This window comes from Pelophylax lessonae, assembly GCF_965119305.1.
Source record: "Pelophylax lessonae genome assembly, chromosome: 10".
Lineage (NCBI taxonomy): Eukaryota > Metazoa > Chordata > Amphibia > Anura > Ranidae > Pelophylax > Pelophylax lessonae.
The window spans coordinates 160,786,394-160,803,581 of NC_138777.1; the positions used below are offsets into that span (position 1 = coordinate 160,786,394).

Sequence of the window (17,188 nt, forward strand, 5' to 3'; positions counted from 1 at the left end):
CTGCCGCTTGGCATTGCATGCTGTTGCCTAATCTATCATCAACTAAGACTCCCAAATCTTTCTCCATTTTTGATTCCCCCAAGGGTTCCCCTCCTAACGTGTATTGTGTTTTTATGTTTTTGGTCCCCAAGTGCAAAACCTTACACTTCTCCACATTAAACCTCATTTGCCATGTCGTTGCCCACTCCGTAATTTTGTCCAGGTCATTCTGTAGGATATCTGCTTCATGCTGTGCAGTTATTGCCCTGGCCAATTTTGTGTCATCTGCAAAAACTGATAACGAACTACTGATCCCTTCCTCAATGCTGTTTATGAATAAATTGAACAAGGTTGGTCCCAGGACTGAGCCCTGGGGCACCCCGCTTACTACCTCAGACCAGTCTGAGTATGCGCTGTTTATTACTACCCTTTGGACACGGCCTTTTAGCCAATTCCGTATCCAAGAGCAAACCCTGCTGTCGATACCTGCAGACCTTATTTTATAAATTAAGCGCTTGTGGGGAACTGTATCAAACGCCTTAGCGAAATCCAAGTATACCACATCCACTGGTCTCCCCCTATCTAGCTCACAGCTCACTTCCTCGTAGAATGCTAAGAGATTGGTTTGACAAGAACGCCCATTTGTAAACCCGTGCTGGTTACTACTGATGATGTTGTTGTCTTTAGCATACTCTACGATATAGTCCCTTATCATCCCCTCCAAAAGTTTACATATTATTGATGTCAGACTGACAGGCCTATAATTTCCCGGGATATGTCTCTGGCCCTTTTTGAATATCGGAATCACGTTAGCCTTCCTCCAATCCCCTGGTACATCTCCTGTCCTAATACTGTCAGCAAAGATCAGGAACAGTGGTCTAGATATAACCATACTGAGTTCCTTGAGCACTCTCGGATGTACGCCATCCGGGCCTGGTGATTTGTTTGTGTTAAGTTTATCCAGTCTTTCCCTGATTTCCCCCTCTGTTAGCCATAGTGGCAAGTCCTGTGTATTACTACTAACCATACAGTCATGGTCAGTGTACCCTTCCTTTTCCTGCGTAAAGACTGACGAGAAAAAAGAATTCAGCACGGTTGCTTTTTCAGTGTCCTCTGTAACCATCCTCCCATCATCGTTAATTATATGTATTTATTTATTTTTTTCATTTTTTCCAATAGTTCTGCTTTCATATTTATTCATAAAGATATTAACAGGAAACTGTATCAATTCAGATTCTGATATACATTTAAATAATTTTCTAAAACATAGATATTCTCCAAAATAAAAAATATAAATTGGGATTTAATGACTTTGTAGTCCTGGCAGTTTTTTCCCTAAAAATACAGTAACAGACAGAATAAAATCAAGTTTATTTTTAAAGGTTACTTATAAACCATGTTTTGCTACTCTTGGTTTTGAGCATTTCAAGTAGTGTGCAAAATAGCATAGTGTTTAAAATATCTAAAGTGCTGGTCGTATAAAACAGCGGGTTAAATACATGCTTTAAATTGCACTAGAGTTCACAAATAAATACTTAATCCAGTTCCTCAGGTATGTACTGATCTTTTTGTTTTTTTCCCCTAAAATATTTTCAAAACTCTTCTATTCGTTCAGATTAATTCTGAGCATCTGTACAACTGGCAATCTATGTACAATTTATACCAGGAAATGTATAAAGAACATATCTCTTTCACTTGCATGGTAAGTCATATACCACTTTGTGGCTATCACAATGGCGACATTCCAATAAAAATGTTGAACACTACAGAGAAGCTACATCTCAGGCTGTGAAAACCATGCTTGGTTAGTTTGAAACTTTATATCTAAAGTATATTAGAATGCCTGGACAAAGGACCAGACTCTGTCCTTATGTCCCAATCTACGTAGTGACACATTTCAGATTTTTTTTATACATGTGATTGGTCAGAGGCTGTTTCTTCAAGGACCTTTTTTGCATCCTCCTCCTCAATTCTTTGGTAACAGAAGAAAAAGCTGGATCCAGTCTCTTTGAGCTTGGCTTTTATCTCCTGGGGATGTTCATCCAGAGATAACAGTTTCTGTTCGCCACCACAGTGTAGACAAATAGAGAAGTCTTCTGGGTTAGAAGGCTTGAATTTCAGAGCACAGAGATGGGTTAGGTCAGCTACTGTCTGTGATGGCTTCAGAAGGATGGTCTTTGTAGTGCAGCCATTAACCGGATCTTGATGGGCAACTCGTAAGAAGTTCTGAAATAGCGAGACATGTTTGAAAACGTAAACTGTTAGACAATTATTACAGCTTTTCTTTTATACAGTATTTCCAAACTTTTTTCCCGTATATGACTCTAAATTTTTAGTTTTCTTGTATAAATGTATTTAATTCGTCCTTCACAGACATTGGTGTAGGACTAACTTTATAGAAAAGGATAATGATCAGACATGTTTTCTAACTTGTCCAATCACAACTTTCTCTGAGACTTCCTGGAGGAACCAGTGGAAAGGAAATCTTAGCTGGATCTGTCCAAAATCAATCAAAGCGTATGTCTAAGGTCACCTTTACCCATACCTTCCAACTTTCTGAGATGCGAATGAGGGACACCAATTAGCAAAAATATGTAGGCATAGGACACAAACTGCTGTTACAAGCTCTTAAAGAAGAATTGTATGAAAAAACCCACAAGTGCTTTTTTTTACCACTACCATTCCTTTATATTGAAAAAGGAGCACGCTGTAGGGTTATTGCCTTCACGGCGCATGCTCCGAAACGCGTTGCGAGAGGATGACATCACTGGCGCAGGATTTGCAGTCCACGCTGTGTTCCAGCCCTCACTTCCGTCCAGTCTCCATCTTTCCTCCTCGAATGCCGGCATGAAACAAACAGAGGGGAGACGGCTTGCTGTACCAGCTAAAGGCCCCCAAGTCCAACCGCTCAGGACGCCTTGGAGGGACTCCTCACCCATTTCAAAAATACTTTTTATACTCATGGGAAATGTGAGTTTTTATGTAGCTTGCAATTTACCATTAAAAGAGTGTGTTTGCAGTCTGCATTTAGAGGCACCTCTTTATTTGTTTCTTTTTCATATTCCTTAATATTGGCTTTTGGAATTTACAAATGCAGCAATTTAGAAATTGGATGAAAGGTTTAGCACCGTGAAACGCTCTTTGATAGATATGTAGTGCTATTTATATACAACTAAATAGATCAACCAAAATGAGGAACACATGAGAAGGAAAGAGGGACAGAGCGACTTTGTTGCAAATGAGGGACAGTCCCTTGAAATCAGGGACAGTTGGGAGCTATGTTTACCCTCTTCTTCATACATTTCTGTCTGATTTTGTCTACTTATTTGTCAAAATTTTGCAGCTCCATCTGCTGGCTAATTTTGGTTTTGTGCCCTTTCCACTCCAATAAAGTACCAATGGAGAATAGGGAAAATGATAATAATCAATTCCAGATGCACACAGGATCAGTCCTGTGCACCAGAAATAAACTAAAAAGACAATGGAATTGACGTATCAATATAAATAATAAGTTAGAAAACCCAAGACATTTATGTATTGCCAGCCCAAATACTGCACCAAGCAAATATAAAAATGTATTTGACTAAAAATGTTCCCTCTGCCTTGTCTTTTTTGGACACAGCTTCCAGTATTTAGCACCTCTTTAAAGAGTAACTCCACTTTTGTTGAGAAAAAAACATTCCCCTCTGGGTAATCTATGTACATTGTAAGGATTTTAACAAACTTTGTTGCAGATTCCTACCTTTTGTTATTCTGAGGAAATCATTGTTTGTTCCTCTGTGCCTCTGTGCTGAGTGGGTCAAATGGGAGTGGTTTCATAATTATCTATCAGGTGTGGCAGCTGCAGGGCTCTAATGAGGAAATCTGCTGGGCCTGTATCACTTTGAACATGTTTCTATTGGGAGTATCTCACCAAAAAATACATTTTTGTTGCAAGGGCTGCCAGAAATCTGGGAAAAATCACAGACTTCTGGGAAAATTATTGAGCCAATCACACAAGCTGGAAATGATGTTTCTGGGGTGTGGTCAGTACACATTCTGTGTACAGAACCGCTCCAGGTATCCATATTGCATTGCATTTTCAGAAAATTACAACATCTGCAGATTGAAAAGGAAAGGTCATTTTTAATAACATTCAATTACAATATGATTTGTGTCTCAATTGTATACGCTATATTGTTTTTTCTTTACTTGCTGATTTTTTTCCCCACGAAAGTGGAGTTACCCTTTAAGCACTTGAATTTGAGGTGTCATTTTAAAACCACATCTATACTTAGCCATACTCTTGGGTCCTGGCAGCTTCTAGTGATAGAACCAGTCACAGCAGGGATCCAGCACTAAGCCCAGGAACTGAAAAAACAACTTCTGGGCTTCTGGTCGTTCTACAGATCACCCAAGTGTGATGTATAGGAGAATGTAAACACAATTTTTCACCATTCTGCTTACATCAAAACTGAACTGACATCACTCATGACATCACAACACTTCCTTCCTATCAGTAAAATGAAGGAAAATCCCCCCAACTGGTTGGGTTCAGAAACAGTGGCGGCCCATGCATTCGGAGCGCAGGGGCGCCCCCATACCCTATCCATGCATCTGGCCCCCTAATCTACATGCAGGGTGCCAGATGCATTGGTTCCAATAGGAGATTTTTTTTTTTTTTTTTTAAGCATGTGATTAGAACCAGAGGCTCTAATAGGCTTCAAAAAAATGTGGGCTGGGGGCACAGAGCACTGCACCCAAGCCCACCCAGTTGTATGGCAATAGCGAATTAATATTCGCTATTGTCACACTGACTCTCCTCCCAGCCAATCAGGAAGAGGGTTGTGAGACCCCTTTCCCAATTGGCCAAAAGGAGAAGCGATCTTACTGGCCAGTGGCCAGGAAGAGGCAGGAGACACAGGGCTGGAGGAGAAGCACAGAGGCTCAGCCATCTAGCAGCTCCCAGAAGCATCCGTGGCTCGGACAGGAGGAAGGAGGAGGTAAGGAGGCAGACCGTTCGGGGGGGGGATTTGTTGCCTGCCGACTGACTGACCGGGGGGGTGCATTGGTTTGTCCCCCCCCCCCCCCCGAATTATCGAGCACCAGCCCCCACTGTTCAGAAACAAAGAAGAATACTAACAAGGGTTTTAACCATTAAATAAGAAAAGTTTGCTTTTAAGTTTGCTTTGTGCTTCGCTCATGCAGGAAAAAACAACAAATGGGCTTTAATGCCCCGTCCCCAGCAGCACATGATTATCTTTCCTTTGCTCCTGTCACTGCATTTAGTCACAGAAGTTAAGAAACTATCTTATACTTGTGGGTATGAAGGAACATGTGACTCACTTACCTTACTCCAATGTGACATGACTGGTGCTTGGTGATACCCAGTGCTATCACATGACGGTTGAGAGACGATTTTGAATCAATATTTTATTATAAATAGATGACACATGTGATTGCTTAGGCTGGCAATATCTTTTGAGAAAGGCATGTTTGCTGAAACGCGTCAAGGCCACGCCACGGACAGCCTATCCATGTACTTTTGACTTGGATTTCATGGGATGTCTGTAAGTTTATTTTCTTTATTTTAATCAATACATTTTAGCGGTATTACACTATGTTCTGCTCCTTTTTGGTTTATCTTCAACATCTCTGAATTGGAGCCATCCTTGTGTATATACCGGCTATAAAGTTACACTGGAGCATCTGATGACATCACATGGATCCGGTCAACCACCATACACATTCCAAGTTGTTTAGACCCAGGTACTATATGGTACTCTGGGTCCTATAATTCTGGTGAGTGCATATATTACTCCCTGTGAGAGTTGGGATTCCACGTGCACCTCAACCACTTATTGCATTTTTGGACACTTTTCCTTCACCATTGTGACACTTGGGACTTATTATTATTTATGTTGAATTTATATTTATATCACTTTGGACTTTTCAAGCTTGGTTTTTTATTTTATTTTATTACATATGTTTGTTTATATGTAATGTTCCATTAGCGCTGCACTATTTTATTATTCTTTTCCATTGGTCAACTTTTTGTCAGTTGTTTTGTGCAAGCAGCTCACATTAAGGTTAGCGCAATTTATTTGCTTTTTATCTGACAGGAGAGAGATCTGTGGACTATATCATTTTGCCACAATAAGAAACAATCAGGATTGTATCACAAAGGACTACAATAGTCTTTAACCTTCCGAGATATACTAGAACCTACACCATTGAAAGGGCAATATACAGCATCTACTTCTATATTGCTTTTATATTCTAGCATTATGATAAGCAGTAAATTACAGGACTTTGTTAACTTTTTAATTTTTTCCTACCTATGTTATGGAACCGTTCTAAAAAAATCACTTATAGCGCTAAATGGAAGTTATGCTTAGTTATAAATCAGAATAAGAACTTTTATTCCTACATTTGTCCTGTCACTCTCCTGAAAAATGGTAATGTCATATATATAAAAAAATAAAACCTTAACGTCCCAAAATTTAGCTTACAACATTATGTACATCCATATACATTATAAGCATTCTCACAATACCTGCAAATCGTTGAGTGATGGCAAGCCTTGCCTCCTCCGATGCCACTCACTAAGTGACAGTCCGGCATCCTGGGGGTGAGTATGTAGTGAGCATAGGACAGACAAAGAGGCCGATATACTAGTCAGATAATAACCACCTGATAAAGAGAAAAGAAAACCAGAATGAGGAGGGAATGATACATTATTTTTTAAACTAGAGTAAAGATCAAGTTCAGGCTGGGTTTACAATGGAGCAATGCAATAACTAGTGCATTAGCTCACACATGGCACTTTGACAATGGATATGTGTTCTGTCAAAAAAATAGAACATGAGCTTTTTTGTGCGTTAAGTAGCTAATTTAAATGTGTTACCGTGCCATGAGGTGCTTGACAACACACATTACCGTAACACATAGGTCAGAAGGGGGCTTAAAGGCTAGCTATAATTTAAATAAATACATTTTATTGACCCTCTTCTGATGCAAACTAAATCCTCTTGCACTTGTACCATCCTTCCTCCCAGTACTCCTGCTATCCTGACTCTGCACCCTCTTGCATTACAGCACGCCTGACAACCATCTGCCCTGGTACCTTGACTCTGCACTTTCCTGCATACCAGCACCCCTGACATTGAACCCTCCTACTATTCTGACTCTGCACCCTCCTGCATACCAGCACTCCTGACACTGAACCCCCTGCTATCCTTACTCTGAACCTTCCTGCATACCAGCACTTCTGACACTGAACCCCCTGCTATCCTTACTCTGAACCTTCCTGCATACCAGCACCCCTGACATTGATCCCCCTGCTACCTTGACCCTGCACCCTTCTGCATACAGTACACCTGAGATTGAACCCTCCTACTATCCTGACTCTGCACCCTCCTGCATACCAGCACCCCTGACACTGAACCCCCTGCTACCTTGACCCTGCACCCTCCTGCATACAGCATGCCTGACATAGAACCCTCCCACTATTCTGACTCTGCACCCTCCTGCATACCAGCACCCCTTACATTGAACCCTCCTACTATTCTGACTCTGCACCCTCCTGGATACCAGCACCCCTGACACTGAACCCCCTGCTATCCTTACTCTGAACCTTCCTGCATACCAGCACTCCTGACACTGAACCCCCTGCTATCCTTACTCTAAACCTTCCTGCATACCAGCACCCCTGACATTGAACCCTCCTACTATTCTGGCTCTGCACCTTCCTGTATACCGGCACCCCTGACATTGAACCCTCCTACTATTCTGACTCTGCACCTTCCTGCATACCAGTACCTCTGATACTAAACTCCCCTACTATTCTGACTCTGCACCTTCCTGCATACCAGTACCCCTGATACTAAACTCCCCTACTATTCTGACTCGGCACCTTCCTGCATACCAGCACCCCTGACACTGAACTCCCCTACTATCCTGACTCTAATCCTTCCTGCACACTAGCAACCCTGACACTGATCTCCCTGCCACCTTGACTCCGCAACATCCTGCATGTCATGCCTGACAATGATCCGCCCTGCTACATTGACTCTGCACCTTCCTTGCATACCAGCACCCCTGACGCTGAACCCTCCTATTGTCCTGACTATGATCCTTCCTGCATACCAGCACCCCTGACACTGCTCCTTTCTGCTAGCTGGCACTCCACATGCCACCCAGCCACTCTGCCACTGCATACTCCACCATTGTTCCATCACTATGAAACCAATCCAAGGTGGCAACCATCATGTACAAGTCCAACAACCAAATTTATCCTTTATATCTTTTACTGTAAAGCTAAGGTTTTTTTTTAAATTACAACACAACTATTTATAATTTCTCCCTGCTAAGCTATTGAACCCTAAATTATTATTTTAAACAAGCATTCTCTGTATCAGGCTGGAATTAGAAATCCAATTTTACTTTCTATATACTACTTTTACAATAAATATAGGGTAGGATAAACTGTACAAAAGTTACAAATATAAATATAAAGTAGAAATATTATAAAGTATTATATATCATAAAATGAGTAATATTCTTACCTTCCCCCATAAGTGACTCTTGTGGCAGAAGTTCTATGGTGTACTGAGTATCTATAAGAAGGTGGGGCAGCTCACATAGCGCCAGCGCATAGCACAAGGCAGGGAGAAATTCATCTGCACCACAAGCATCATCTGGAAGAGACAAGTGTAGTCTTACAATGCATAAACATAATTTTCTTTACCTGTAAGCATACTGGGGACATTTTGTAATGTATTTGCATTTCTTAAAGTGGAAATAAATTCTCTCATTTAATGTTACCTAGTTTTCATTTTTCTGCTGCTAGCCTTGATACATTGATAGGAATGTTTATTATATGTACTTGTTGTAAACCTTTTTTTACATTTCTTTAGTTGCTTTCTGATTTCTGGCCTAGGCCAAAATGCTTTCCTGCATCCTATTAGTCTTAATAGGCATTTTTATTTCATCTGGAGGAGGGCAGGAGGGGCTTTCTTAACTAAGCACACCCACCTGCCTGTATAGGGGAAGATGGATTACAGGAAGTAAATGCTGCATCAATCATCTGTCCTTACTCAAGATGGCCATAGCTAGAAATGGTCTATTACATAGCGTCCCAACTGGCACATGCCCATTGATGGTTTTACTCCGAGACTAATAATGCTGCATCGGCTCTCGAGGCAGCTATTCTTACCTCATTTGAATCGTTACAAAATTTGCTCCATCGTCGCTCTACTATGGGCAGGTCAAACGCCATGATTTTGTCTGTGACTCTGATGGTCTTCACGGCCTCCAACCTAGATGAGTCCCGGTCCAGGCTCTGTGGCATAATCCGAGATTTAAGGAATTCTTTCGTCGGGACGACTGTGCTTTCTGGGCTAAACATGGGATCAAATCGGTCTCCCATTTGTATTCAGCCGATATTTTTCGCTCCTTCACTGATCTACAGGCCTCCTGTAACTTACCTACCACCACCCACTTCAGATACCTTCAGTTGCGCCATACTGCTGCTGCACAATTTGGCCTACGCAATATCCTACTCTAACCTTCTGCGTTAGAGAAACTTCTTGATGACCCTTCTCATGATAAACTGTTTTCCACATATTATTCTGCTTTATTACATTCTAAAACGAAAAGACTCCAAGAGCTGCTGGAGGAGGTGTGGCAAGATATCCTTCCTTTGCAAATTCCAGTAGTTATCTCCTCTAGAGACAAGGTCATTGAATCATAATTTCTGTATAGAGCGTATTTTACACCCACATTCTTACATCTTATTGGTAAGTTACCATCCCCTATATGTGCAAAGTGTTCTACAGCTGCAGGTACCTTCTTTCATATGTTTTGGGACTGTCCACTGATACGGTCCTTTCGGTCCGCTGTGACAGACTTTCTTGCTACTCTTACACCACAGCCCAATATCTGTAATCCTCTTCGTTGCCTGTTGGGCTATGTGAATGAGGAGGTCATCCCTGGTCGTACTAAACTGTTTTTAGGTTTGGCTTTCTTTTATGCTAGGAAATCCATAGCGCTACGCTGGAAATCTGCTGCTCCCCCAGACGTATCGTTCTGGATCTCACTTATTAATCAAGTGCCTCCCTTCTATAAAATGACAATGCCCCAAAAAATTTCAAAAAATCTGGTCCCTCTGGGTTGAATCTGATTCTACGGCCTCTTCAACTGCACATGATGTATCATAATTCTTTGGAAATTTATATTTTGGTCCTACTCATGTTCACCGTGTGACCTCTCCCTCTCCTCCCCCCCCCCCCTTACTTATATGTCTCCTGTTCATATCCTTTCTATGATGGCTTTTCATTATGATAACTATGCATGTGGTATGTCCTATACGGGCAATTGAAACTATGGCACTGTTTTTCTTTGTTTTCTTTTTCGCTGTTCCTGCTCTTGGTTTCCCGGGAAACGGATTCTGTATTTTCTCTTAATATTTGTTGTATGAATTGTTTAAATTGCTTAATAAAAGTTTACCTTTAAAAAAAGAAATGCTTTGGCGGTGTTGTTCAAAGTGATTTAAAAAAAAATAAAGTATGGAAGCATGCAGACTGGATGGGTGAGTTTGCTTTGATTAAAAAAGAATTAAGGTGGTTGTAAACCCCATTCATGAAATTTGACCTAGGCACATATATCTGTAGTGTTTACTTATCAAGCTCCAAAGCTCAAAGTGTCGTTTCTCTCTGGTGCTCTGTTCCTCTGTTATCAGCAGAGTCAGTTCTGAGAAGTTCTCCAACACATGAGACACATCAGCTGAACAGCAGCTGAAAATTTGTGTTGGGGAGAGAGCTTAGAGGGAGATTAGCAGTGAGCTTGTCTATTCAGAATACAGCTCTGCATTTTCTTTCATTGCTCTGCCTATTTGAAGGGGGGGGGGGGGTTGTGTGCTTTCCCTCCAATCAGGTTAGAGATTGCTAACACAATCTGCACTTTCTAAAGGGTGTAGAAAGGGAAAGACAGCAGATATACAAGTAAAACCTATGTAGGATGATTGGTTTCATTTCTGTGTATCATCTGAGGCTGTTCACTTCACTGGGTATATGTGAGGATTTACATTTTACAACACTTTTAGGTTGTATGGCTCAGAAAAATGTAAGTTCTGCATTAATACCATCAATCATAAAAAAATAAATTTTACAAATGAAATATATGTACACAATATATTCCTCCATCTATTTTAATGTATAATAAAGCAAACATGTGAAAAGCTAATATATTGAAGTGGCCCATACAATGAATGAGTTAGATTTAAAGACAGATAAAATGATCTCCAAACTGGATTTTTTCAGGAAAAAGTCAAGCTTATCTTACTCCCTCATGCCCTAGAAGTCTTCCCTCTTGTCCTTTATGTAAACCCAATTAGTAAAATCTCAAATAAGCTTTAACATGTTAATGTAATTTTAAAATATTTTCAGCACTTAGCACCCTGCTGCCACTTTGCCATATGCCAAGGGTCCTTGATCTTACAACTACTGTTATCTTAGCATCAATGCCTATAAGTTGTTTACAACTACAGAAAACCTCCCCCTCTCCTTTCCTCCACAACATAAGGGGGATGCTCTATAGTACACAGAGAGAACTGGAACAAGGCTAACTGGTAAGAGCCAGCACTTGCAAAGAGAACATAAAGTTATTAATTCACAAGATTTCTGGCAAGAATAACAGATATTTTTGGTACTTATCAGTCAGATACAGTAAACCAAAATGCATTCAATGATATATTTAAAGGACCAAAAAGAGAGCAAATAGGAGAAGTTTATTGTTAGGGTTTACCTACACTTAAAGTGGAATTGACGCGCAAATCTAAGTATTCCTAAAATGTTCCCTCCCCTTCTCTTACTAATCCTGCCTACCCTGTGCAAATAAGATCTGTATACTTACCTATTTTTAGTCTGCTTCAGTCCAGTCATGTGATTCTGCAGCTCTGGCTCACTGTGTCAGTGAGCGGCTGCTGCAGGGGAAAGGAGGGAGGAGTGACAATGGCTGGGCCATAAGAGCCTATGAGTGATGTCACAGCATCCAGAATTCCCAGCTGTTGACGAGTATTCCATGACACCGGGGAGCTAAAGCTGCAGGATCACCTAACTGGACAAGAGCAGACTTCAGATAATCAGATCTTTTTTTACACAGGGTAGGCAGGATAGGAAGGAGGAGTGAACATTTTAAAAGAATAGTTAGTGTTAAGCTTGAATTCTACTTTAAAGCTTTTCTTAAGTGAAAACAGTGACATCATTACTATGTGATTATGTAAGCTCAAAGGTTACATAGGGTTCTGCACTCAGTATTACCTTGCAGCGTGTCCATGCTTTTATAAACCCCTCTGCAGGCTTGTAGCAATAGGCGGACCTTATCAGAAGGAGAATATTTTAATTGTATTCTTAACAATTTCTGGCGAATTTTCTCCAGATCCTGACCCACAGGAGCTTTTAACTTTACACCAAGAAGTGATGATCCACCTTTCTTCACACTTTGCATATTCTTCCCAAGTTTCTCCAGCTCTCCATTTTCCTCCATTTCTCTTTGAATTTCAGACATTAAATATGATTTCAGAGGCTTTAGTATAAGTCGGTGGAGTGATTTTTCCAAGACACGTTCTGCAGTAACATAGAAGACAGTTCTGTTAGTATTATGACATCATTACCATGCTATAACCATGCTATATTTGATTTATCTTTAACTTAGCTTATGATCCTGAATATATAAGGCAATCCTAGTACACATAATGGGGAATAAAGAAGTAAGATACAAAAGGCAAAAATAAAGTACTCATGGATGGTTAATAAAATTATGAACTCAAATTGTGTTAAATGGTATACCAAAATGATTCTGGTTTATTTAGCATAGATCTGGTATTTCAACTCAAAACAAACTGTATATACAAGTGTACACATAAAAAACAAGTGTACATGAGTACACATTTACTATATTGCAGACTTGCTGGTAAGTGTGCTGGAAAATTTTCTGTTGTTTGTAATGCGCAAAGCCCTTCCATGTGCACCTTAGGCCGGCCATAGACAGTTCGAATCTCGGCCAGTTCAGCAGGATCCGTGTGAAAATCGAAACGTGTGTGGGCAGGCGGAATGTACTAACCTAATCAATCTATCAACTTGGGTACATCCAGCCTGCCGGATTCACTTGCGATTATTGCTAGCGGCTGCTATAGCTGCTAGCAATAATCACTGTCTTCTCCAGGTGGGGACAGCTTTATCACCCCCCCCCCCCCCACTGGGAAAAGACAATGTCTCAGCAGGAGGGATTCCCCTGTCATCACTGTCTGTGTTGATGGGGGAACCAAGCAAATTTCTTACCTGCAATCCATGGTTAAAGGAAAGCAATTTGCACCATCTACGACCTGCCTTACCGCAAAAGCTAATTATAGATTGGGGTCGCTTCCACTTATCTTAACTATAGAGTTAGGACTGCAGTATACAGAGGAGCCTTGGCGAGGCACAAATCACCAAGAGAGGAAAAAAATACAAAAAAGACTGAAAACCGAAGCAGTCACCACATTTCAGCATTGGTAAGCTGCAATATATTATATTTTTAGTTTTGGGTTTAATAGCACCTTAAATTAGACCTGCCGTGTAACAACAATAACTTTATTGCTTCCTTTAAAGTTATTATGGAGAATTCCTTTAACTTGTAGCCCCAGACACATGACAGGAAGTCAAAGGAAATCTCCCAAAAAATATAGAAAAATTGCATCTTGGACAATTGTCACCAATACATTAAAAATGCAGGTGACCATTTAGGTGTCTGCAGCTACACATAATAAAAGAGTTATTGAATACAGGTTAACATGTGCATTCTACACCAACACAGAAGCTCACCATCCTCATCTGACGCAACCCTTCATTTTCTTAAATATGGGAACCAGATATTAAGATAGCCCAGTAAGGCAACATAAACAACGGTTTTACTGTTGCTTATAAGACTGTGCATTTCCATGTTTCTTTGTAGTTAATTCTGAAATAAGAGCCATTTTTTATTTAGCTTCTCATTTAGGGTGGGACACCAATTTAATATACATAAAAATCACACCATGCCCATGGATACGTCGTGTCTGTCAAAGCCCTTTTATGGAACATTACTAACCTTGTTCGTCGGGTATAAGCATTTCCAGGTGCATTTCTGCACTCTCTCTTAACATCTGCTTCATGCGATCCATAAAATCCCTGATCTCCTTTAACAAATTCTTATAAGTTGTAGGTTCCTCCTGTGTCTTATCCTTTACATCTTTATTTTTTCTTAGTTCCATATTTTGTAGAAAGGCTTGCAGTTCCTTCCCAAACTCTGTTGACATGTCTTTTCCCATTTCCTCTATTAATATCATCATCTTTCGTTCTGGGGATAAAAGGGACAAGAAAGCTCCACTAACTGCCCGAAATGAGGAACGACCACTTTTCTTTTTCTTTCTGCGTGTAAGCTGAGGAGACTTTACACCATCCTCAGATGTTACATCATCTGCACTGCTGATGGATCCACTATCCTGCTCCTCCAAAGTGGACACTCCATTGACGTGGTTCTCTCTTGCATCCTTTGAGTCTTGTGTTCTTGCAACTGTGGAAGGGACATTGTAGTCACCAACATCTTTAGACCGCAATGGTGACAGCTTTATTCCAAAGTCACGACTACCTTTACTTAAGCTCTTTCTCAAACGCTGTCTAAGAGATGACCGAGGCTTTCTATACTCTTGGTCTTCTGATGATTCCTCAGTTTGTCTACTCTCAGTTCCATGTGAAATCTCCCCTGAAACCACCTCTTCTTCCTCTTTTACAGCTTCCTCACAGGGCACTGGAGGAGGTGGGTTTAGAGGAGGAGAAAGAGAACCGGAATTTTCAGTAGACACCCTGACTTTGATACTCTTCTGGAAGTGGGAGCGCTTGAGTGCTCCAGTGTCTTTGGATTTGAAAAGAGGATTAAGAAAAAAGAGTGCTCCTTCTTTCCCCCCAGAGGAAACCTCTTTGGGGCTACGAGTTTTGAGTGCAGGAACAAGAGTTGGGCTGATAGTGTCTGGTAGGTCAGGCAGAGGTGACAAGGTGAGTGTAAGAAAGGTAGTAGTGGAAGTTGGAGCTATAGAAATATCACGAGCATTAAGTGAGGAATTCCAGAACTCTAAAAGGCAAGTTAAATAACAAAAGAAAGTCCGGATTTAGAAGGTGAAAAATCAAATATGGGACATAAAATAGCAAATAAAACGATTCAATTTTTGGTTTCTATAGATATAGATATTCATATACTGTATTTTCTGGCGTAAAAGACTACTTTTGAACCTCAAAAAAATTACCCAAAAATGGGGGGTCGTCTTATACGCCGAGTATAATATCTCCAAGGTAACCCAAGTATAAGTATTACCAGTAGATGTAATCTCTCAAGACGCTGGCTGTGTGGGAATCCTGTACTGGTATACCGTATGTACCGTAGCTTCGGCTACATACAGTGTACCGCGCTAAGCCAATCAGGGAGAGTGTTGTATTATATTATTGAATGCAAAGCCTGCTCGGATTGGCGGAGTAACATCAGCCCGCCTCTCTGACTCTGCCAATCCGAGCAGGCTTTGCATTCAATAATAGAATACATCACTCACTGGGATTGGCTCAGCGCGGTATACTGTATGTAGCCGAAGCTACGGTACATACAGTATACCGGTACAGGATTCCTGCACAGCCAGCGTCTTGAGATTACATCTACTGGTAATACTTAGGGTACCTTGGAGATATTATGAGAGATTACATGTATTACAGTACTAGGGTACCTTGGAGATCTATGAGAAATCTGATGTTTTTCAATGGTGTTGCCTTGCTTCGGAAGGGGGATAGTCTTATACGGTGAGTATAGCCCAAAACCTATGTTTTAACTTGAAAATTAGGGGGGTCGTCTTATACGCCCAGTCGTCTTATACGCTGGGAAATGCGGTAGATAACATGAGGATAACAATTTCAGGAAATAAACTCTGTCCAGCTGCTTTACATGACTTTTTCTTATTGTATTCATGATTATCGGTATACAGTATAAGCATAATAAGCTCTCATTTATTTACCATGTCCTAGATTGGAAATAGCCTCCAGCTCTTTTCGTGAAGTCACTTTTTCTATAGCTGCGGGAAGTCTTAGTGTATATGGGAGAACATCCCTGAAAAATAAGGACCAAATTTACATGTAAGATACAAAATATGTGTAACAGTGCAAAGAAGAATAAATGTAGAAAAATAAAAATGCATGAAAGTGCAGCTAAATATGGTTGGATTGATCACTGTAACCATAAAATATAGGTTATTAGAAGGCTTTACTGAAAAAAAAATGGATTCTGATCAAATATGCATCTTCTGTACTTGCTATTGCTTTGCATTACATTCATAATAGTAGCTTGGCACCTAAAGATCAGGGTCAAATTTGGAGCTCATGCTGTCCTACTTAAGCTGTGTAATTATATGCTTGACCTGCTGAATTCCTATTGGAATGTACAGTCCACCCACTGGACTTCTAGGGTATAGGTTCTTATGCAGTACTACTGGTATCTACTGCCTTCATACCTGCCTAACTTCCCCACCCTCACCCTCAGGCTACATTTAAATAGCTGAATATGTGTGGCCCAAGTGGCCACTGGCAAGAATGGTGAGTTGTAAATGCTGCTAGCATACACAATGTGTAATCAGCAGCAGTCAGATTTGTACTTCATACAACCAATAGCAGGTGGTGCTGCTGTTCACATGTAACCGCTCATCTATTTTTGCAGAGTTTTGGTCGCACACAAACTTGCCTTAGGTAACTGGCCAGATTTTTGCAGCCATAACACAAAGTGTTGCTGTGCCCAGATGCAACATTTTTAATTTACTTAAAAAAAGTCTCCTCTAACTGATGTTGGCAAAAAGCCCCCCTACTAAAATGAACAATGGTCAAACAGTTTATAGTGGCATAGTTCAAGTGCAAGTGACATTGACCAATCATTCACCCTAGGTAGTTCAATTATTGTAATTTTAAAATATGCACCAGGAAGATATACCTGCAGTGAATGATTAGAGAATGTCATATATATATATATATATATATATATATATATATATATATATACACAGTATCTCACAAAAGCACAAAAGTGAGTACACCCCTCACAATTTGGTAAATATTTTATTATATCTTTTCATGTGACAACACTGAAGAAATTACACTTTGCTACAATGTAAAGTAGTGAGTGTACA

At 40.5% G+C, this 17,188-nt stretch overlaps 1 protein-coding gene across 1 annotated transcript in view; it reads right to left on the reverse strand.

The window, feature by feature from the left end:
• Positions 1 to 1,305: 1,305 nt before the first annotated feature.
• Positions 1,306 to 17,188, reverse strand: part of RIN1 (Ras and Rab interactor 1) — a 52,986-nt gene continuing 37,103 nt past the window's right edge. Inside the window, exons 6-11 of the mRNA XM_082270542.1 lie at positions 16,031 to 16,122; positions 14,086 to 15,105; positions 12,279 to 12,584; positions 8,526 to 8,657; positions 6,515 to 6,651; positions 1,306 to 2,205 (exon numbers count right to left, since the gene is read on the reverse strand). Coding sequence (XP_082126668.1) covers positions 1,888 to 2,205; positions 6,515 to 6,651; positions 8,526 to 8,657; positions 12,279 to 12,584; positions 14,086 to 15,105; positions 16,031 to 16,122 — 2,005 coding nt within the window. The 3' untranslated portion in view covers positions 1,306 to 1,887. The remainder of the gene's footprint in view (positions 2,206 to 6,514; positions 6,652 to 8,525; positions 8,658 to 12,278; positions 12,585 to 14,085; positions 15,106 to 16,030; positions 16,123 to 17,188) is intronic.